This window comes from Medicago sativa, chromosome 1 (assembly GCF_051527215.1).
Source record: "Medicago sativa cultivar Bolivia chromosome 1, Bolivia_mono, whole genome shotgun sequence".
Classification (NCBI taxonomy): Eukaryota; Viridiplantae; Streptophyta; class Magnoliopsida; order Fabales; family Fabaceae; genus Medicago; species Medicago sativa.
In genome coordinates this window covers 68,619,597-68,643,496 of record NC_140749.1, presented here as the reverse complement: position 1 = coordinate 68,643,496, position 23,900 = coordinate 68,619,597, and the positions used below count along the sequence as shown (strand labels likewise).

Here is a 23,900-nt window from a genome sequence, read left to right as displayed (position 1 = left end):
CCTCACAACCAAGAAAAATCAAATCAAAAAGAAAAATCAACTCACCATACCTGACGTGGTTCTGAAAATAACGGTAATTCTCACGATATTTAGAATCAAACGAACGACGACGATTCTCACGAAAATTGAAAAATGCGGCAGTTTAGAACGACAAAATTGAACAATCAAAATGGGAAGAAGAAACTTTATGAATGTAACCGATAAATTTAAGGACATTCAGATGAAAGAAATTTGATGTGAAATTTTAATTGTTCTAAGCCAGTCTTGTAGTGTAAATTAATTAAGATTGAACACCTAAATATAATTAAGGCAAGATTACATTAGGGGTCCTTTATCTTTTTTTTTTTGTAACAATTTGGTCATTTATCTTTATTTTTTCCCGTTTAGGTCCTTTATCTCTCTTAAAAGCACATATACATCTTTTTTCTTATTTTTTATTATAAAATACATAATTTTATTTTTAAAAATATATTTTTATTAAAAATGAAAAAAAAATCCAAAAATATGATGAAGATGTTCATCATCTTCATCTTCTTCCTTTGAATCTTCATCATCTTCTTTAAATAAATAAAAATTCTACTAAAATATATCTCTAAATATCGTGAATTAATGTTATATTCACCTCAAATCTTCTTTTAAACACAAAAATCAAAACCCTATAGAAAAGAGATTTAGTTTCATCACAAAAAAAAATAATTATTTATATATTTGTGTAGAATTTTTTCTGATTCAATGAAGATGATGAAGATTCAAAGAAAGAAGATGGAGATGATGAACATCTTCATCATATTTCTGGATTTTTTTTCATTTTTAATAAAAATATATTTAAAAAAAATAAAATTATGTATTTTTTTAATAAAAAAAATGAGAAAAAGGATGTATATGTGCTTTTATGAGAGATAAAAGACCTAAACGGAAAAAAATAAAGATAAAGAACCAAAGTGTTACAAATAAATAAGATAAAGGACCTATAATGTAATTTTGTCTATAATTAAATAAAAATTAAAAGTATTAAAAGTTACCTAAAATTAATTTTTTTTTTTTTATAGAAAAAATTTACTCATTTATTTGACATTTAATGTTGCCAATGTATATTGCATTTTGATTGGTTGATATCATGAGGGGTTAAATACCCTCTAAACAAGAGAAGGTAATCTAGAAAAAACCAACATTATGGTGGTTTTCCCTTTTTTGAGTTAACATTCTTGATTTTCCATTATGATAGTCATTTACACTAGAAATATATTAGGAAAAAAATGTGGTATATTCTCTCATTTGTTCTCATTCAACTAGTTCAATTGACACTTATTTCTTTCCTTGTTGATTACATTTTACAATAGATTAAACAAAATCAAGCTTGTAATTGCTGAAACTAGTTTAACATAATAGAAATAGATGATAACACATGTTATTGGAATGGAACTCTTAATAGTCAGAATCTGTCTCTCGAAATGGTAACGGAACTGTCTTCACTGCTCGGTAATGACCGACATTATTTAGATGCTCATTTTCCAACCTGTTCAGAAAATAACAAAGTTCTTGAGTCATTCTGTGATTTTGTTCACTATTTAACAAATTTTAAGGACCAATCTCTAAGAATCTAAAAGGTTTTAAGAGGATAATAAAATGCACCTGTAGAAATTCCAATGCCCTCTTCGAATAACTTCAAGTGCAGCCAACAAAAATTCTAGCAGTCGCGATTGAACATGTCCGACTTTGAAATGCATGATAGTCTCAACCCATGTCACCCTCAAAACAACGTTTAAGGCCTGCAATCCAATATCACTCTGATATTAAAAACTTATAACTGTTTTATATTATATTCATTCAGACCATTAAGAGATAGAGAACTTACAATAGACAAATAGTATATGCTTTTTTTCTTAAGAACTAAGTCATCTCTAAGCCATGGATTTCTGGAGTTAGGATTTAAAAAACCCCAATCCTTGATAAAATCCCAATAGAGTTGATAAGTGGTTGCCACTACAGAAGTGATTAAGACTATTGCGAACCATAGCTGATCACTTTGTCTGCTGTATGTTACTCTCGCCCCGGCTGCTACCATCGCCGAAACATACTTTCCCATGTTAGCTAAATGGTTCACATCACCGTCATCAAACCACCGTCTCGCACACTTGTAACAAAATTCAACAAGCATGTGTACTATTAGTCAGTAACATAAAAAAGTTTAATTAGCAATGTAACATTTTCTGAATCTTGTAGAGGCTTACTTGCATAGCACGCCAATAATATGGCATAAAGGATATGATATAAGTTATTTCCATATACAGTCTTCCAGAGTGACAAGTCTCAGGGTGGTGAGTTTTGAAAACTTTAGCCAATAGGTTACAACTAGTAGTTTCCAAATGCCTTAGCAATGGAATCTGTATTCATCAACCATAACATAAAATTTCATGTTAATATAGTTAGGATGAATAATAAAGTGTAGGTGAAAAATGACCACAAAAACAAAAATCAACTCATGTGCATAAATATAATCACCTGGCTAGTTAGTTGATCAGCCATAAAAAAGTCTACTAGCAGAACCTGTTGAAATGACAAATTAAAATGAAATTAATAATGCTAAGCTCAATTTTCTGTGTTATTACAATGTATCCAACTTGTTAGAAGATAATTGAAGTTGAAGTTTACCTTATAAAATGGTGAGCAGATTATGTTGCGAATGACACGGATGAAACAGTAGCGGGTCGGGCGATAAAAAAGGTCGAATGGACAAATGAGCAGAGCTATAAAAGACTGAAAATTGCAGTTCATAGTTAGCACAAATGTGTCCAAAAATGGTTTAAAAGATAAATACTAGGGATGATATGATAAATTATTTATTTTCAAGCAACCTAAATCTAGCTTATTTATTCAAAATATATAAGTCATTATACTAACCAGAAGTAATATTGCAGGAAGTGCATCAATTTGGCTAGGAGAAAATCCTGCAGCCCTTAAAAGAAGGTGCATAACCATTGCTGCAACCACTGTTGTCATTAAGGTAGTGCATATCAAAAATGCATCTCTATGCTTAAGTGATGTCCTTGGGGAGAATTCAAAAATGAAGTTGTAATTGATTCTTGTTCTCTTCCACATATATAGGTTACATCCATACATAAATAAGTGCAGGCTTAGCAATGCAAACACACTGCATATAATCAATGTAACCATTAGCACATTTATGATGTAAATATTTTGGCATAGAAATTTCCGCAATTATTTTTTTTAGGTAAGTTCTTACAATCATGGTTTATAATTGTAAATGCTCATTAGTTAGAAAGATAAATATTTATAGTAATCTATAATAAGATGTTAAACATAATTTTGTACCTGAAAACAGGATAGACATTTTGCATATAAGCTGACTCATTGCTAGGAGAGAATATAGCACACAAATGAGCCAATATTGCGTATACACAAAACAATGACACAAAACAACCTGTAGACAACCCTGCAAAGGAAATTAAAATACATAGGTGAGATATTTTAATATGTGAAGTAAAAACATTGTTTTGCATATCAGATTTCCAACAAAAAAAAATATTTCAAGTATGACCCATTAGCTTAGTGGGTCCAAACCATACTAGTAATTAGTGGCTAGTCGACGTTGTATAACTATTTGTTACTGATACTTTAAATTGAAGATCTGTCTAATGTTCGACACGATATTAACACACACGTAGTTACCTTCGATCATTTTTATGTTCTTAAATTAATATCGGTGTCAATGTGTTGTGTTCTATATTCGTCTAACTGTTTCATGGTTGCCTAGTTGGTACATGTAGTGTGCACCTCATATATTGCATTGCAAGTTGAACTGAGGGTGTTGTCGTTATGTATAAAATAAAATACTATACTATATATACTAATGTTACTGAATTAAAAGTGCCCTTAATTAAGGAGAGACAATGAGAGAAGCATTATATTTACCGACAAGAAAAGTGACCATATGAGAATCTTTATGTTGTTGGGGTCTTAAAAACTTCATTGCCTTTTTCCTGTCATTGTTGGCGAAGTGCTTTGTGAATATGGATTCCACTTCGTCCATTAGTCTAAGAACCTAATAATATAAATTAACAAGTATTATATATAACGATAGCAACATATTAGATTATCATATAATATAACCCATTATGCACATTATTAAAGAATTTGTGAAGACCAAAACCAAAAAGTTATTAAAACTATAATGATACACGAACACCCACATTTTTCTTACACCCGAATGACACTTGATTAAATCAGGTTTTAAACCATGGTAAATTTAATTGAGTATATGATTAATTCATTTAACGACAAAATTTTTGGTTAATTTAATCTGCCGCAAAAAATATGGTTAGTTCGACTATATGAATTACTTTTCGATGTGAGTTTGACCAACCATATTTTTGCACGTGATTAACCGGATGTTGCGATTATATAAAACATTTTTGTGATTATAATGAATGCCATATTATTTGTCTTCACTTTTTCTTTACCCCCATGCAGCTTTGAAAATATTGAAGGGAATATTCGGATATACCTTATCAGAACTAACGAAATGGGATTTCTTCACTTCTTTTAAATAACTTGAAGAAGCTTTTTGGCAAGACACCTGCTTGATCACATGGCAATATGATTTAGTTCATATTATTGGAAGTTATGTTTAAACTTGTAAAAATTAGAGATACTAACTTAATAAAATAAAAGTTAGTTATAGAAATAATCTACCAATGCCAAGCAAGTGAACAATTATAGTACATTCATGTGTGATTATTATTTAATTTGTGAAAATAATAATCACGATTATTATTTTCACAAATTAAATAATAATCGTCCTTGTGAGCTTAACTCAGTTGGTAGGGACATTACATAATTTATGCATGGTCGGGGTTCGAACCCCGGACACCCAACTTCTCCACAATTAATTGTGTGAGCTCTAGCCACCAGGCTACTAGACCCAAAAAAGAAAAAAAAATCAAGTATAAGGGCGGTAATAAACTGAGTTATAGTTTACTTTATTCATTTGTAACGAACGAGATATTGTCCAAACTACGGGTTAGTTTTATTAGCTAATATAGTCGTTCATTGTTTAGCTAGCATCAATACTATATGATAGTCAATGTTCACTTGAACTTGTTTCAACTTATATTGAACATCAATAATAAACGTTATGTTTACTTGAATAATTTGGGCTTTCTTCTCTAGGGGCTAAGGGGTTAAGCCCTTGTGAATAAAAAAGATAACAATCAAGTGATTCGATTCAATGGTGGTTAATTAGCTTGGACTAAAGTTGACTTGATTGGGAGCATCCGAGTAATTCCATTCTGATTTAACAATCATTAGCTAGAAAGTCATATCTAATTCTAGATTACTATATCGTCCATTTAAGCTAAATATTGAAGGGTTTATGACATAACCAAATTAGGTCTAATTATGTAAAAGTATAAATCTAGAATGTTATTCTTCTTCTTTAAAATGTAATTGAAAAATTATCATAGCTTTAAGACACACAAAAATTGAAATGGGCATGCTATATATACAAGAAAAGCACAAACACCATGCCTAAATATAATAATTCCATAATATATTTGTATAAATGGGATAAAAGCTTCCTTGGCACGCATTAGCTTGTAAGCAACTAAGCATTGAAATCTAAGCTTTCTATGAATATGGTCATAAGTATTATCTTAAAAAAGTTACTTTTCTCATACACTCATGTCATGACTCACCCCAATATAGATTAAAGTATATATTAAGCAAATATATAAACCGTGTCAATAGCTGTATTCCCCATTATTATTTAAAATTAACTAAATAGATGCACCAATGCTTAATTAAATTTTATATACAAGAACTGTATATAAAGCAAACTACATTCAAAAAAAAAAAGTATATAAAGCAAACTGCTATTTAAATACAAAATATGACTTTATCACTCAAAAAGGGGAATGGGAACAATAAAACATTGATTAGTTTGTTACGTTCTTTAATTTAATTAGTTAATTATCTGTAGGCGAAGGCTTCGGTGAGAGAGCAAAACAAGTCTCCTCTCGTGAGAGAGCTTTATTCTACCATAAGATTTATTCATTTTTAATTCAATGTACCAGATTTGAGAAGGGAAACTTATTTGAACAGTATTAGACGGTTTTTATCACATTATAAGGTTATTACCATGTTAATAGTTTTTTTTTGTTGACAAAATTACCATGTTAATAGTTTTTTTTTTTTTTTGAGAGAATACCATGTTAATAGTTAAATACTGGATTTGTTTGTTTGATAATAAATATCGAATATTTTTCCTTCAAAAAAATAATATCGAATATTTTGTGCAAGTAGATGTTCGAAAACGTTTGCAGCCCATAAATTATTTTTTGAAGGAACAGCACATAAATTATAATCTTAACACTGTTCTCTCCATTGAAAATTTGATTTTTTTTTCATGTTTCATAATTGATAAAAAAGTTATTCCTATTAATTTAATACTTTTCCTATTAAATTTAAATATTAAATTGAACAACCATTATATGATTTTTATTATTTTGCTACTAGTTAGTAGATTATAATTTTCAGTTATTTATTAATATAGCCAAAAAATTCTTGTCTTGTTTAGTTTAGAAAAAAATTAAGTATTTCTTATATTTTAAAATGAAATTGTTGTTAGGGGTGTTTGCGGTGCGATTTGGATCGGTTTGAGGTAAAGTGTCATCCGATCCAAAATAAAATTGACATGCGGTTCGGTTCAGTTTGGATGACTATTCCAAAAAAAAAAAAATTGAACCGATCCGATCCAAATATATGCGGTTAATTTGGATCGGTTTTTTTATATCCAAAATGTAAAATATATTTTTTTATTTACTTTTTTTAAGAATATAATTTTTTTATTAATATTAATATTACGCAAACAAGGTAAAATAATAGGTTTGATGCAAAATATATTAAAAAAATTTAAAATAATAGTATGAAAATTATCGATTATTTTTAAAATATATTAAGTAATAATAATATAGATTAAATTAGTGCAATATATAAGATTAAAAACCAACTAGCAACATAATAATGCAATATATAATAATAATAATAATAATAATAATAATAATAATAATAATAATAATAATAATAATAATAATAATAATAATAATAATAATAATAATAATAATAATAATAATAAAAGAATAAATAATTATAAATATTTAGATTTTTGGTTCAGTTTGGTTTGGTTAGGTTTTTTAAGTATTAATTTTAAGTTTCATTACATAACAAATATAACAAGAAAAAATGGGAAAACATTTATTATAAGTTACTCCCTCCGTTCCTTTTTAGGTTTCTTTTTAGAAAATTAGCACCAAATTAGCGATGTGTAATTTTGCACATTTTCTTCCTATTATACCCTCATTTTAATCCACCACTAAATTCCTATTTTTTTGCACACACTTACTTTATCTTTCCAATAAATTTAATATGTTTTCTTTCTCTCGTAACAAACAATTGTCAGTTATTATCTTTTTCTTCAACAAATTCCTATTTTTTTGCGCACTCTCTCTCATAACAAACAATTGTCAAATTTTTTAAATATTGTGCATATCTTTTTAATTATTTTAAGTCAATATAAAAATTATATTGATGAAACTTCTTCATTGTCATCTTGTTCTTGTATCTTGTCAAATGAGTCTTCAACTATTGCTCCATCTTCACCTCTCATAAGCAGTTCCAATGAGTCTTCCACTTTTTCTTCTTTTGAACATCCATGGAGTCTTTTATTTTTCTTCTCTCAAATTTGTTCTTTTACTTTGCACTTGCAATTTTTAACAATTGTTACTCATCATACTTATAGAATTTTAACTCGTCTTTGAACCATTATTTGTAACAAAATTTTGTTTAAATTTGAAGATAACAAGAAACAAACTTTGTTTTAAAAAAACAAACTTTAGTTTTTCAAATAGATAACAGTAATTAGTTTTATTGAAAAAGATAAGAGTAATTGACAAAGGGTATAATTGACAAATTGTATCCTTAAAATACCAAAAAAACACTTAAATAGGAACGAAAAATTCACCCTAAAAAGAAACTTAAAAAGGAACGGAGGGAGTATTAAATTAAATGAAAATACCTTCACTAACTTGCTACCACCAGTACAACAAAACTAACGTACCGTAGGGGACTTGTTCTCCTATCCCACGGTAGAAGGCGCCTTATCTGTATTGCGTCTCTCAAGTATACGCGACTTAATTTGGAAATTAGGTATATTTTTCTCAAGAGCAATGATATTCTAACAACCAAAAATTAACAACTTTTGTGACAACCACCAATTTTCAAAGGAAAAGTAGATAGTAACACGGAAACGAAAGCAATAGAGAGAGAAAGTAAAAAGATAGTGTGAGTATGAGAGATAAAGTTGTCACATAGGTTGTCACAAAATGGTTGTTAGAATATCATTTCTCTTTTCTCAATTATGGATATAGATGTTAAGAATTATGGTTACTCTAACAAATGATAAATGAACACGAGATTTTTCATGCAAATATAGCAAAAATTGCATCTCTTAATAAATAAAAAGTTGGAATAGGCAAATTGATCTATGAATTTTAACAACATGTCAAAATAGTTCATCATTTTAAAAAATTTACAAATACATCATTGATATTGTAAAATGTCCTTTGAAATTGGTCACTAACTCACTATGTTAATTTATCTCGTTAGAGGTTATGATGAGACATGTTAACATGATATGTCATATTGCATGTTGACTATAAAATTACAATGTCATATGAGATTGTAATTTTGCAAGAACTAATATTCGGAAAATTAGTTTAAGAAAAACCTAAATTTTATAGGAAAATTAGTCTCTACTGTGTTGACATTGAGTTGGGATCACCGTTAAGGAGATGTCACATTCAAATAGCAAAATTTACAAAAGAGATTAATCACCAGCACTTAACATATTTAGATGTATTTATCAATTAGAACTTTAGAAGATAAAAAACGGGGACCATTTTAACCGATATTCATAATATATACACAATATCGAGTACCAATTTGGCCCTATCCACTCAAATGAATGAAAAACAATAACTCATCCCTCTATGTGTGTTTGCCTATGCAGACATGTACTTATAGTGTGCCAAAAATAAAGAAGATGCGATATTTTAGGCCTTTTACCTTATCGAATTTCTTCAATATCTTTGAAAATGCTACCATATTCAGTGAGCTGCCAAAGTGAGAGAATGTAATTAGAATTTGCATAGTCATGAAACAGTTGTTTATAGTTTAGGAATAGATAAGGCATATAAAGTATAAACACACCACATGCTATTTTTAGAAATTCTATGCAACATTATTATTTTTTTACTCATGAATTATTAATCACCTAGAAAAGGAAGATTAGTGAAAAATAAATATTGACAAAACATTAAATCTTAAGGAAAAAAAATTAAAACCTATAAGTTTTGAGCAAGCCAAGGCCTCTATAGAGCTCCACAAAAGCACTTCTAATCATTTTTTCAGCACATTGAATTTTTTTTCTTGTGAATGAAATCTCCTGTTGGATTGTTCACTAAATCCTCCCAAAGCATGCTAGTAATAGCTGTAATTGCTCGAGTTGCATTTGTTCCTGGGACATCAATTCTCATTGCCATTCTAGGCTTTCCTTTCTTTGTTTTTGTCCTCATTGCTGAATTCACAAAATTTACACCATTTTTCTCTAAACTTGCTATTACCTCTTCTGTATGTGAAATTTCTGAATTTGTTTCGTCCGAATCTCCTAAACATTCTGCAAATTAAGCAACTCATTCATACTTTAATAATATGGAAATCAAAAAAGGCTATTGACTTTTTTAGCTTATGAGAAAAATATTCTCAATCAAAAGAAGTCTATGACTTTTCATACAAGAAAACTAAAAATTCTTTTAGCACTTATCATATTATACACATCAAAGTAAAGAGATATCATTAAAATATATTGAATAATTTTGGAAATTTATATATATAATCTCATATATATAAGATTTATTTGTTTGAAATTTTTAACTTAACATTTTTTAACTTAACATATTGATTTTATAAAAAGATTGAAAAAGAGAGAAAGTACGTTAAATTGAATTTACTATTGTCTACAAAGGATTTAAACTTTGTCGTAGAAAACTGACCTAATGAATAATCAGAATCTCGTGCTGGAAAACGCGGGAAAGTCTCTGTATTATTTGCCTTTGTTGGCGGATATTTTTTCCTTCGTCTATCATTTATAATTTGCTTTAGGTCTTGCAAAATCTGAAGCTGTTTGTTCAAAGCTTCTCCTCTCTCAATGAATTCATTCTCTTGTTTAATATAAAATTGGTTCACCTTGTTTAGCTCATCATCAAGCATCCCAAAAAACACACGGACCTGTGAACAGTAAAAAGGATATTTCACACACACATACATACATATTGATGTAAGTCCAAAAATGCATAGTATTTAAGCTAGAAGACATCAAGTTATGAACCCTACCTCATCCTCTTCCGAAAATAATTGTACAAGCTCTGTTTGGTATATTTCTTCTCCACTGCCTTTTATGGTTTTCTTCCTCACCTACACCAATTAGAAAAATATTCATATTTGTATTATTTTCTTTTGAGATAAAGTATCCATATTCTGATATTCATATTTTTTTTAAATATCCATATTTATTTTATTTTTTAGTTGTTCTATTTAAATTAATTTTTGTGTGTGTTTTTAACTTTTAGTTATTTTTAATTTTGTGCTGCTCATTCTTCAAAAATAAAAATTATGCTGCTTACTTTAGAATTATATATGTACACCATTTCACGTGCTAATAGAGAGACAATCACAAATGACACAGCTATTTTAATTTGCTTGCTTTCGTAAGATATTGAAAAGGGTTAATTATGTTTCTAGTCCCTATAAAATAGCGACCTTGTAAGTTTAGTCCCTACTTAATTTTAATAGCATTTTTAGTCCCTAATTTTGTTTTTCTGCACTGAGTATTAGTCCCTACTCAATTCAAATTTGTTTAATTTATGCTTAAACTCTTAAATTTTTGAACAATTTTTTGCAGACATGTTTAGAACATTACTAAAAGTTCGTCCACAAAAAATTATCGCAAAATTTGATTTCTACATCCAGATTTTATTACTTTTTATCTTTAACTTTTGTCGTTTTAAAAAATTCATATTTAATTCATTTCATGTCAGAAAATTCTAAATTTTAGTAAACGAACCTTTCATAGTGTTCTAATCTTGTCTCAAAAAAATCGTTCAAAAATTTAAGAGTTTAAGGATAATTAATCAAACTTTGTTTTAGCAGGGACTAAAATTATAAGTAAATTTTTTTTTATAGGGACTAAAAATGCTATTAAAATTAAGCAGGGACTAAACTTACAAGGTCGCTATTTTATAGGGACTAGAAACATAATTAACCCTATTGAAAAACCCACAAAAAAAGTAAGGAAAAAAAGGCTTTAAAAAGGGAGGCCACTAAACCCACTTTAATTAGAGGCCTTAACCCCACTTGATAAAAATATTAATCAATATACACATGATGTATAATTATTTAAATAAATAATACTCATATTACATTTTTTTTAAAGTAGGAAATGAGACATTATTATTCTTTAAAATGGTACTAATTTTCGACAATAATTAAAATGGTTTTAATGATAATTTTTTAATATAAATTGAATTGATATCAAAACTCTAGAGTTAGATCTAATTACCATTAAGATGACACCTCATTGACTTGTATTATTGTGTATATCACCACAATGAAATATAATCAAATTATATCTTCATTCTTAGAGGACATGGTGCTTTGTTTAATTTAATATAGTTTCATTTTAACTTCTTAAAAAAATTATTTCTTCATTCTTGGTCAATATGACACAATGATATTATGTTAATACGATTGGTTGTATGTATAAGGTGATGAACAAAATCTGTATTAGGCAAAAAATGAAATACAAACGAACCTATACTATATTATAATTTTGGCAACCATAGCAATCCCATTAGTAAATGATTTATATTTGTTTTTTTACAAAGATTTATCTATATTTGTTGTTTTTGTTATTTAGTTTGCAATTTATATTGACTACATATTATTATTAACTATTATATATCCATGATAGAAGAAGAAAAAAAATCCATGATAATAATTGATGTGCGTAAAAAAAACGATAATAATTGGTGGCTATGTGAATGAATTGAAAATAATCCTTGTCTAATTAAAATTAATGATGTTTATTATTGTAAAAACAAAATGATGTTTATTCTTTGTTCACGTTTGAAGCTGTAAGAAATTGAGTCTGTAGCATAAAAGATTATAGTCTCTCACAATATAATTACGTATGTATGGATAATACTGCCGCATACATACCTCCTTGAATCACTCCACAATCATAGTGATCTTGTCTAAATGCATTCATTGTAAATTATTGTGTATAGATATTACATTTCAATAATAGATGCAAATAATATCATTTCACATCACTAGGGATTATCAAGTTATATAACCTCAACCATTCTAAAGTTATGTTTCTACTATTTGTGTTTCTATATGGCCAACCATGATTCAAATTTCATTAGTCAGAGGATAAGGCCACATTTAGTGTATGATAATGCTATATATATGGACGTGGAAGAAATCTATGGAGTAAAAAAGATACGCACTAACAAAGAAGGAGTAATGAAAATGATGAAACACTAATTCCATTATGTGATAAAATATAGAAAACTAAAAGACACACGCAATAACCGCACCATGCTTTCACCGTGTGCATAATATTTTGGACATACCAGAAATTAATATTTCTCAATAACAAAAAAAATCTTAATCTATACAATACCTTAATGATATTTGTGTTATCATGATCAGATTCAGGTGAGAGCTTGAGGGAGATTTTCTTGACAAGAAAGCAAAGAGAATTGAAAATGGACCCTCCTCCGTCGGCGTGGTTATGGTTTTGCTTTGGAATTTTTGAGAGCTTGATTCTCTTTATCTGCTTCTTCAGCTGCCAATAGTTCACGACTGCCTCCTTCCATTCTGGTATGAGTTGAGCTTCTAGCTCCTTTGAGAATTTCACCATTTCTTTTTCTATATTGTGAAGGAAGGAGTTGTATATATATAGAGAGAAGAAAAGTGGGAATGAGGTTATATGAAGTGGATGTAATTTGATACGATAGAATCTTATAGAGATTATTTTATATAGAGAAAGTAAGAGCCGTGTGGTGAACATTAATCTAGTACCAGATGTTTTTATTTATTTATCTTATAATAGGAGAATGAGACCTGCTAATTCATTTGGAGCTGGGTCGAGAGGTTTAGTAAAGAGAATAAAGTAATATGATCAAAAATTATTTATGTCCAGATTTTAAATTCGGGTATTTTCAAATGATTTTTCTACATCTATAGCTCATTAATTACTTACGTCTAATCACCTGATTAATGTAGATAGATTAGTTGTGAAGAAATGTACATCATTGGTTATCATCTTAAAGTTATTATTTTGGTCAAAAAAATCTTAGAATATAATTTGTATTTTTAATTTTGTTTTACTAAATATTTTGACTATGTTCATATAATATGTGTTAATTTATGATAGAAAGAAAAAAATAACTTGTGTTAATTTTTATTATTTTATAAAAAAAATTACCATAAATTTGTGTTAACATATAATGAAGTTGGATAAAATGAATCTATAAAAAAAAAAAAAAAAGTTAGCTTAAAGGAGATTAATCGTATTTTTATTCAACATATTATGTAAAATGGTAACCTTTACAAAAAGTTATTTATCTTTTTTCCCATACATGCTCTATAATTAAAGGTATGGAATGTGAGATGGATTCTCCATTTCCGTCAAGCTAATTTTCTCTTATATTATTTTTTTATCAATAATCGTCATCTATATTTGCCAAGATTAGTTGGTTCATTTTCTTTTCTCATAAGTTTTAGTAGTTCATTTGACAACGTCGATATTATTAGATTATCCATTTTTACCTGAATTTGAACACAAGATTTCACAGTTGTGTGTGAATTTTGAACGGTTTTTGTCACTTCATTTACAACAAAAAAAAAATATCTCTTTCTAATTTGAATATATTTCTTTCATTTAATAATCAAAATCGTGGTTCAAATTCTTATTTTTTTTTTGAATGATGGTACTATGATAGTCACTTCTATCAAAGTGAAAGACCAATTGATTATACGTTGATACGGATAGAAAGCAAATTAGAGGCGGCTTACTCCTTAACAAAATTAGAAGCAAGAGCCAACTATTTGAATACAGTTCCAAATTAAAATACTAGTAGACTTTGTTATACAGATATGCTTCTTCTTACACATCATTTGCCACAAATACAAGTATTGTCTCTTTTTATATATAAATCAAAAATTGATTAAAGAAAAAGAAAAATTGGGACAACCCAATAATAAGAAGGGAAAAAAATGCAAAACTAACAAAATACTTAAATCAAAGAGAGTCACGAAAATCAACCCTAGATCGAGTTTGTCCAAGAAACACATATCATGAGTAACATTTGAGCTACGAATCTGTCCAATCAGTGTGTGCAATTGATGAACTTTTTTTTTTCTTACAAAAAATAAATGATATTCATTCATTCAAATTGATAGAGTATATCGATACAATGCGAATTCGCTAAAAATAAAAGGGATGAATCTGCGAACAAACTCACAACATTCATGTTAACAGCATAAAACAGCAAAGTCCAAAAGCTTACACATATGATTATATTTAAGTCTCCGAAATATCCATATCTCTGGATCTGCAACGTTGACGACGCAACAGTCATTAATTAAATCTGCACTGGATTGAAACTGATCTGGCAACCTGAACCGAAAAAATACCCGAACGAAACAAAAAAGACAAACAACGCCGCACAAAGACGACGAACAAAACAACGTCGCACTAAGACGACGAAATCACAAGAGAAAAAACGAAATAGATGTGAAAATCACTTATTTCAACAAAAGGGAAAGGGAAAAGCGAGTTAGAGGAGTGATTTTGGGTCAAAAGTTGACCATAAATCACCCCTTTTTGATAGGTGAAGGAGAATAAACTAGGGTTTTGGCGATGGCTTACAAGAGAGAAGGGGAAGAGAGATGAACTTTGAAAACTTCATTCTCCGCTATTGCATCGCTATTAAAAAAATAGTAATGCTTTATCTTTCTCATTAAGTTTTTTCGTCTGAACAAACTTTTCTATTTCCTTAAAATATGCGATGTCCTTAGCTCGCAAGCTCGCTTATGTTTCAAACTGTTTTTGCCTTGATCACCACTAGAAGTTAAAATCTTATACTTCGAAACATAAATGAGTTTGCGAGCTAAGGGCATCACATTGAGTGATTTTTACTTTTATTTATTTTGCTTAAAAGATTCATTTAAAGAAGTCATTCCCCTCACTGTACAATCTTCTAGACTGTGACCAATAATGCATTTGTATAAAGAAAAAAAAAACAATTTTTCAAATTCTAAATCAACAAAAAAAATAAAAAAATAAAAAACTTATCTTTCCACCCTTAATCATATAATTGTTGTTTAGATAGATCAATCTCTACAATAACATAAACAAAATTACCAAAAGAACGTTTATTTGTAGATTCATCTAAGGAGATCAAAACTTCACCTGCTCTAACAATATAGATCAGAATTTTGGGACACATATATTCTTGTAGAAAGTCATAACTCAACATTGAGTATAAGTTTGTTGTTGCCTATTAGGGTTAAAAATTCACATCCATTTAGAAAGATATAAAATACACGACTTCAAAGATCAAGATCTATATGAGACCAAATCCTCATAAGATATTCTTTTGAAAAGAAAGAAACTCATGATATATTTTACCAATAAAATCAAAATCCAAGAACTACTCAATTTCCAAATAGAAACCAATTTGACATGCAATTCATCAACTTTTAAAGGATTATCACCCTTAAAGTATTCAAACACCAATAAAAATGATAACCAATTTGACATGCAATTCATCAACTTTTAAAGGATTATCACCCTTAAAGTATTCAAACACCAATAAAAATGATAACCAATTTGACATGCAATTCATCAACTTTTAAAGGATTATCACCCTTAAAGTATTCAAACACCAATAAAAATGATTCTTACAACCTTCTAACCCAAGCCTATATTCATCTTCCAAAAAATTTATGGCCAACACATCCCCTTTAATGCGTTCAAGAAAGAAAAAAAATCTCACTTGAATTTTTTAATCGTAGAAAAACTTCGAGAGTGTAGGTAGGGTTCAAGAGATTGATGTGTTTGCTCTAGAACGAATTGTTCGTGAGAACACATGTTAGATTTTTAGGTAAAATAATTCTTGACAAAAATTTTATTGATCTTGCAGCAAAACTCTATATTATCATGATCCTTCCCATTTGAACCAGAGAAGGTTAACAGAAGAAAAAAAAAAAACATATTAGATTTTTCAAAAAATCAAAGTCAGTTCTAAAAATAAACATATGATAAACTACACAATGATCGTATCAGACTTGGACGATGCAACATGATGTAACGTTCCGACGAGCAAAAGCATGATGCGAAGCATGTGATGACCTAATTACATCATCTTGCGCATCATTTTGTGAAAATTCTCCCATATATATTCAACGTATCATTGATCAGAATATAGGTGTTTTTCTTTGTTAGAAAGTTGTTATTTTATTGTTATATCTTTAACAAAAAATAAGTGTCATTTCATTCTATTCAATGATGTAAAGTTCGAGGGGGATCAATTTATTCGGGCAGCACTTCAGTGACTTAATGTCACCGTGCCATAGCTGCCCAACCCCATCCATACCATCCATTTTCTGACACATGTGCAGGATGCTTTGTTTGTGTGGACAGGATGCAATGTCACGGTGCCATTAATGGCACCGAAGTATTCTCCAATTTATTCTAGGTTCTTTCTCGAGTTATCTCGTCTATTCATTTTTTGTAACTATTATATTCACTGACCCAACTGTTAAATATTTTATATTTTATATTATATTTGACAAACAAATATATATTATATATTATTTTAATGACCATACAAACCAAAAATTACAGAAACTGATTGTATGTAACTTTCGGATTTGTAGTCAATATTTTATTTGTATTTTTTAGAGGATTTTAGTTGTATTTTTAAATTGAATTAAATTTACTCGCTAACGTATCAAATACACTTTTAAAATTTTATAAACATTTACATATTCGATTTACTCAACAAGAGCTATTAATTTTACTGTTGGGTCGATGAAATTTAATATTCTTTTTTGAGTACCTAAACGAATATTTCTAGCAAAAGTTACTCGAGTAAGATGATCCTCATTCATTCAATATCCATTGCTTGTATTCACACCAAAAAAAATAAAATAAAAATGGTTTATTTTATATAGCTTAAACTTTTATAAATAAGCATTTAGTCAAATAACCATGCTGTAATACCATTTTTTAGATTTAATTTATAAAATATCTCTATAAATATTTATCAGATATATTTTAATTTGACGTTTGTATTAAATGGTTTTACACCGAAAGCATGTAAAACTTAATCTAATTTAAAAATTAAAAGGTTTTATTCCTTAATTTATATTGGATGACATTTACTGTTTTATATAAATTTTGTACGTTTGAAAACTAATTGCAATTTTCATGTTGATCTAATGGGTCTCATGCTTTGTAATGCTGACTTGTACAATGTGATGCTTCTAAGTTCTAATCCTTGAAGCGTGGGTCTTCAGTGTAAGTATAATGGCAGCCTGGCTTGCCCTAAATATTAAATCTAGGATGCCTTGAGTAATGTTTTTATTTTGTATCTGGAAAATAATATGTGTCGTTGACTATTGCGAAACTTTCTTCAATCGCTGGTTTCAATTATATTTAAGTCAGGAGAACTTTTTGGGTTGGTATATCTTATCGAATTCAATTTGATTCAATTCACTATATTTAATGTTCAGAATATGGTTTCTACACGATAACTTGCATCTTTATCTTTGCAATATAGATAATGATTGCAAAACACTTTGTCAACGAACAAGTTCAAGAAGTAAGTTTTGTTCAAAAAAATATTGGCACAAGTTATTGTTGGTGCTTGATATGTAAGTAAAAGGTTTGTTGATTTGATTATATAAAAGAGGTGGAATAATTGGACTTCTATAGTTCTATATATGGGTGTGGCTTGCTTAATAAAATGTGCTGTTTAAAATAAAATAATTGGACTTCTATATATATGATAGAAAAATTGAGATGAATAAGAAACGTAACTCAAGATACTTGAGATATACCTGAAATATATACGATATATTTGAGAAATACCTAAAATAATATAGGCCCATAAATTATTTGGAAAATTTTAAATAGGTTTCAAAACTTTTGTAAAAAAAAAAAGGGTTTCAAAACTAAAAATATAGTTCTCATGAAATTAGCTCATTTAATATAAACATTGAATAATATATGTAATGACCGGGGTTCAAATTCCGAACACCACACTTATTCATCTTAAAAAGAGAATTTCTAACCACCAAACACTTGACAAAAAAACTAAAAAATTGTAATTAGATCCTAGAACTAATAAAAAAAAATTAATTAAGTCCATACGTTACATTATGGTTAGTCAAACATGCAACGGAAGAACATAATTAATATAATGTTTAGTTATAATTTGCTAAAACACTCCTTTGTAAAAGCTAGTGGGTGCATTTTAGAAAATGTCTATAAAAGTTGCTAGAAGACACCCACTGGTTTTTAAGAAGGTGTGTTTTGTGTGTGTGTGTAGATTGACTTGAACCCAGGCAATGCAAACCAACCTGGTCTATAAAATCTGGGGGAATCATCAATGGATTCACCTTGAACAATACTAAAACATTGTGTCTTTTGATCACCGGTAGAGATCCAGAAAAAGGGTTAGAATTAGGTTTGAAGACTATTTCTTATAATTTCTTTTAAAATTTTTGTGTAAAGTTACTCTCTTGATTAGTGAAACAGAGAAGCATTATATCCTCTATAGAATGTCATTATTGAATCGAACTGGGTAAACAAATATTATGTTTTTTTTTTCTCTTCTTCTTACTTTATACTGCTGTTTATTTTTGTTTAGGATTATTATCGTATTCCTTTGATTTCAGTTGCCATAGATTTACTCTAGGCATCAAGTATTATTGTGACTCTAAATTCACAACAATATACACACACACATATGTATAAACCATTTCATGAAGGATAATCCATTGCTGAAGAATATTTTTCACATCGACACCTAAAAATATACAAACCAGAATTTTTACTTTTTAGAAAGTTATCTTCTTGTGTAGATAAAATGCAGCTGTCATTATCACATCACCATCACGTACATGTTTTTCATTTCAAATCATAGTGTGCTTTAAGCAAACCTTTTCAAAACACTACATTAAGTATTTTTGTGCTATATTTCTCTTCAAATCCTATTTTGTGTGATTTACAATACTTGTTTATTTCATCCCTACTAGAGCAGGCAACACCAATTTATTTTGTATATTGGTGGGGACAACCTCAGCTAAAGTTTAAAGAGTAAAAAAGATGATAAAATAATGTTAGAGGGTATAATATAATTTTTGGTTAAATATTTACACATGTAACAGTAATTAACAAATCAAAACCTAACAATAACATGGTAAGCAAAACCAAACCACTAGTAGTGGTGACTCTCCACGTGTAAAGATTCCTTGGCAGAGTATACACCATTTAGCAAAAAATGCAACTAGGAAAATTGATCACAAAAATGCAACTAGGAAAATTAAATTATGGTGTCTAAAAATAAACTATTGGGTAGTTGTTTCATACAGTGGCAGCAGAGAGAAAGAGAAGTTGTTTTAGTTAGTGGGATTGTAATCGTGGAGGGAATTAATCCAACAGTACTTTAAATTTTGAGTGTGGATGACGTTGGAAGACTACAAAATTATGTTGCTTCCACTAAGACAGTATCACCCAAATTCATTTTTCTTCATAAGCTAATGCGATTGTACAAAGGTGGCTTTTGGTGAATGCCAAATTTAAAGACCAATAGTTGGACCCAATATTGCTGCCTAGGGCTGAATGTTATAATACTTTATTTTAATGGGTGGGTTACTGCTGGATTTTGGTCCTTTTTGATTAAGGATATTATACCATGGGGTTTTAACTTTTTAGGGCATACCCTGGAAATTATTCCAGCACACATACAATCATGATCGGTGGCTTGTTGGGGAGGGTATGTATGTTTAGTCATAAAAGTGCTTTCATACAATACAAATTTAACTAGGGAGACAATATATTTCTCCCTCCATTCCTTTTCTTTTGATGTTTTAGCTCTTGGCACAAGTTTTAAGGAGTAATTAAAATATATAAATATTTATGTGTTTTTGACTAAAATGTCCTTATTTATCAATAAATTCACATGTGACAAACCAAAGGTCACAACTACTTTAATAGTTTATGGTGTTTTTCAACAAGGGTAAACTTGAGAAAACAATAATAAATTCACTAAAACATCAAAAGTTTTGGAATATAATTGAAACTCTAAAACATCAAAAGAAAAGGATTGGAGGGAGTATAAGATAGTTGAATTAACGAGCAATTCTTACCTAGTCTCAAACCTAAATCAAAAATATTTGGGCACACATACATAAATGAAGAGAATTAAAAGAAAAATAAATTAATCACGTCATAATTTGCTTTTATCTTTAAATTTTTCTTATCTATGTGTGCGTGTCTAAGTCATTTTTATTTATGTTTGTGGCCGACTTAGACTTTCTCTCAATTAACTTTCTATATATCCAACAAATAATGAATTGAGAGTTTATCTTATTGTTATCTTGTTGGGTTCAAATGTGACTGATTAGTCTACATCGACTATATATGAACTAAATGTTAGACTATATATGAAAAGGATGACAGGTATACCTAATAATTTAAGATTTTTGATGAAAATATGTAGTCTCCTCAAAAGGATATCAAAATATTTGATTTTTCTAGAAGATAATTGTGTTGTCCACTCTTTCATCATCATGGTCAATTCCAACGATCGACATTCGTATATGAAAATACAAGTAAAAACATATATACAAGTAATAAAATTATTCCTTAATTAATTCATGCGTGTTGTAAAATTTTGGTTTAGGGTTTAATGGACTATATCAAGTCCAGATGTGTGGGGCCTTCTTCTGTCCATGTTGTTGGCCGTTCATAATTTATAGATTGAAATTAGGTTTCTTTTGCCTAAACAATTCATTTTGGCTCAAGTAAACTTCTGTTTTCGACCTTCACTAAAATCAAACCGTGAGTCCACCATCAATTATCCATTCATTCATATTTCCTTCATGTGGTGCTCCACTTCCAACTGCATTAACAATTTAGGAAGTTAGTCGGTAGATTATTTTGGCTTTTGTGAACCTTTATATAGTTCTAATATTATGGTTAATTAGACCAGAGAAGCTAGTGTTTCTTGACTTTGGAGAATTGGTTTTCTACTTTGTCTCTAACTGTCTTGAGTGTTTCTTGTACCTAGCTAAGTTATTCCTTTATTTTCAACAAAGTCATTTTACGTATAAAATAACTTGCAATTTCATTTAACCAATTCATCCCTTCTTAATTGTATCCCACTATGTTAGCATAGCTTGTACAATTTATCATGCAACTTTTTGCCTGGAACTGGATCTCCTTGCATGGAGTTTTCACATTAGGAGTCAAACAATTCGTATAATTGTTTCTTTACCACGCAAATTTAATTTATAATAATTTCCTTATTCTCCAATTTGTTTTTTAAAAGTAAATGCCAAGCAAAACTAAATAATCCTTAAATAAAGGAGAATAACTATTACATTGATAAGTGCTTACTACTCAATCGAAGTTTGAACCTTCTAAAAGGATAATAGTAACAAGATAAGTTGATTTTAGAGGTTCTACTTTATATGTTATTTTTTTTTTTTTTTTGGTACATACTTTATATGTTATTAACTAATTATTTCGTAAGATTATATTATTAGGTAAAGAAATATAAATATTCTTAAATCTAGACCATTCTACAGTAAAATGGCCATGTCCTTTCCGATTGAGATTCAACAGTTTATTTTCTGAGTGCTCACTTTTCAACAATGGAGCCAAGATCATTGTCAATCTGTTATAGCAACAAGAAATAATTCCAATAGGTCACATTTTCCAATCAAGTATACTATATTATTATCAAATATTATTATAGTGCATTCTACAGTGTAAGCCACTAATTCCTTTCCCATTTTTTCTTCTCCTATGTTTTTTTATTTGCTCCATACGTGAGTAATTTACTATTATAGTATTAAATTGTGTGCCCTATGGTAAAGGACATGACAATTGGTGTGTGATCAATTAACATCATAATATTGCATTGAGGGGCAGGCATTGACTAGTGAGTGTCATGATACTGCATTCAGTGGCCAGCATTTAACATCATAATCCCATGCCCTAATCTAGTGGAATATTCTTTGATTAGTTAAATATGACAAATTAATTTAAGCATGTATCCTCTTCACAAACTGGACTAAATTTGCATCTATTATAGTAATGCAAGTTGGTGTAGATTCCTATAGTAATTATTTTAATATTGCTGAGAAACATGATTCATGAGGCTTAGACCTATATAGGTAGATACTCATATGCAGTTCTAAGTGCCAACATTGTGACAGCACTGAATTTTGATAAGATCCAAATCCATTGTTTACCTTAATTAGAAGTTAATAGCATGTTTAGTGGTGGCTTGTTTTGTGTCGATTGGGTGGTTGCTTCATTTTATTATAAAAAGTAATCATGTTTTAAATGACTTATATATTGAATGCCATTACATATTGAATAATTTTATTTCTACATCTATTTTGCGACAACTTTTTAATTTCATTGTTTTTTTTTTTTTGACAAAACAATAGATATCGAGATAGGGTAATATTTTTTTCGGTAAACCAGGAGAAAGGACAGGCATCAAGGAGAAGCAACGACATCCCAACTAGGTTGGCACCCCGATGAACTCCCATCCTATACCGCCAATCTCAAATTTTATTAAAAAAAGGGGGAAAAATACATGAGGGGGGACTAGGCCAAAACCCTCGAAAAAAACAAAAAGGAAAAGAAACATACAAAGAAAAAGACAACAAAATAATAAAAAACAGCCGCCTACGGATAACGAAGCCGAGGTAAACCACAACGATCCTCAAAGAAATCCTGCTGCAACTCTGATGGCAAAGATGGCAGCCACACTTCCCCAACAACAGAATGACCCAAGTTAGCTAACCTGTCAGCGCACCTGTTGCCTTCACGATAGATGTGAGAACAAATAACCTGAATATTAAGCGCACAAGCATTGTGCCAGCGGTTACGGAGCCGAATAGGAACCAACGACACATTTTTGAAGGCTAGAAGTGCACTAGAAGAGTCGCTTTCCAACCAAATATTAGACCAACCCTGTTGGGCCGCAAACTCCATAGATAAAATATAACCGAATATCTCTGCATTAAAAACAGAACAAGGGCCCAAATTACAGGTAAAAGCACCCAGGAAAGTACCTAAATGATTCCGAAACAAACCACCGCAAGCTCCACTAGAAGCCAAAACTGAACCGTCGGAGTTAACTTTCACCCAAGGAGCTGATGGCGGCTTCCAACAAACCATCATTACCTCTTTTACCTTCCTTTGATGATGGGGGACATGAAACAAATCAAGAATAGGGGCATCTGCTGCAATACATTTACCAGAGGATAAACCCCCACTCAAGCTAATCAACGCATGCACTCTCACCTGAACCGCATGCAAAGTATGAGTTGTGGAAGAAAACCGAATATTATTTCTAGCCCACCAGATAGCATGAACCGAGTGAACAATAGCAGCCAAGAAGATATCATATGCAATTGAGAGGAACAAGGCCGAGGAATGCTAA

At 29.6% G+C, this 23,900-nt stretch overlaps 2 protein-coding genes across 2 annotated transcripts; both read right to left on the bottom strand.

The window, feature by feature from the left end:
• Positions 1–1,243: 1,243 nt before the first annotated feature.
• Positions 1,244–13,068, bottom strand: LOC146956737 (phosphate transporter PHO1-like). Its single transcript, XM_085731218.1, has 15 exons — positions 12,821–13,068; positions 10,468–10,548; positions 10,128–10,362; positions 9,420–9,751; positions 9,142–9,190; positions 4,526–4,597; positions 3,934–4,063; positions 3,334–3,454; positions 2,902–3,151; positions 2,653–2,757; positions 2,503–2,547; positions 2,232–2,384; positions 1,856–2,134; positions 1,633–1,769; positions 1,244–1,516 (listed from the first exon to the last, which is right to left on the bottom strand). Exons 4-15 carry the CDS (start codon positions 9,476–9,478, stop codon positions 1,426–1,428), a joined length of 1,491 nt encoding a protein of 496 aa, XP_085587344.1. The 5' UTR covers positions 9,479–9,751; positions 10,128–10,362; positions 10,468–10,548; positions 12,821–13,068; the 3' UTR covers positions 1,244–1,425.
• LOC146956738 (phosphate transporter PHO1-like) lies at positions 9,483–13,060 on the bottom strand. Its single transcript, XM_085749644.1, has 4 exons — positions 12,821–13,060; positions 10,468–10,548; positions 10,128–10,362; positions 9,483–9,751 (listed from the first exon to the last, which is right to left on the bottom strand). Exons 1-4 carry the CDS (start codon positions 13,058–13,060, stop codon positions 9,483–9,485), a joined length of 825 nt encoding a protein of 274 aa, XP_085605770.1.
• Positions 13,069–23,900: the final 10,832 nt, after the last annotated feature.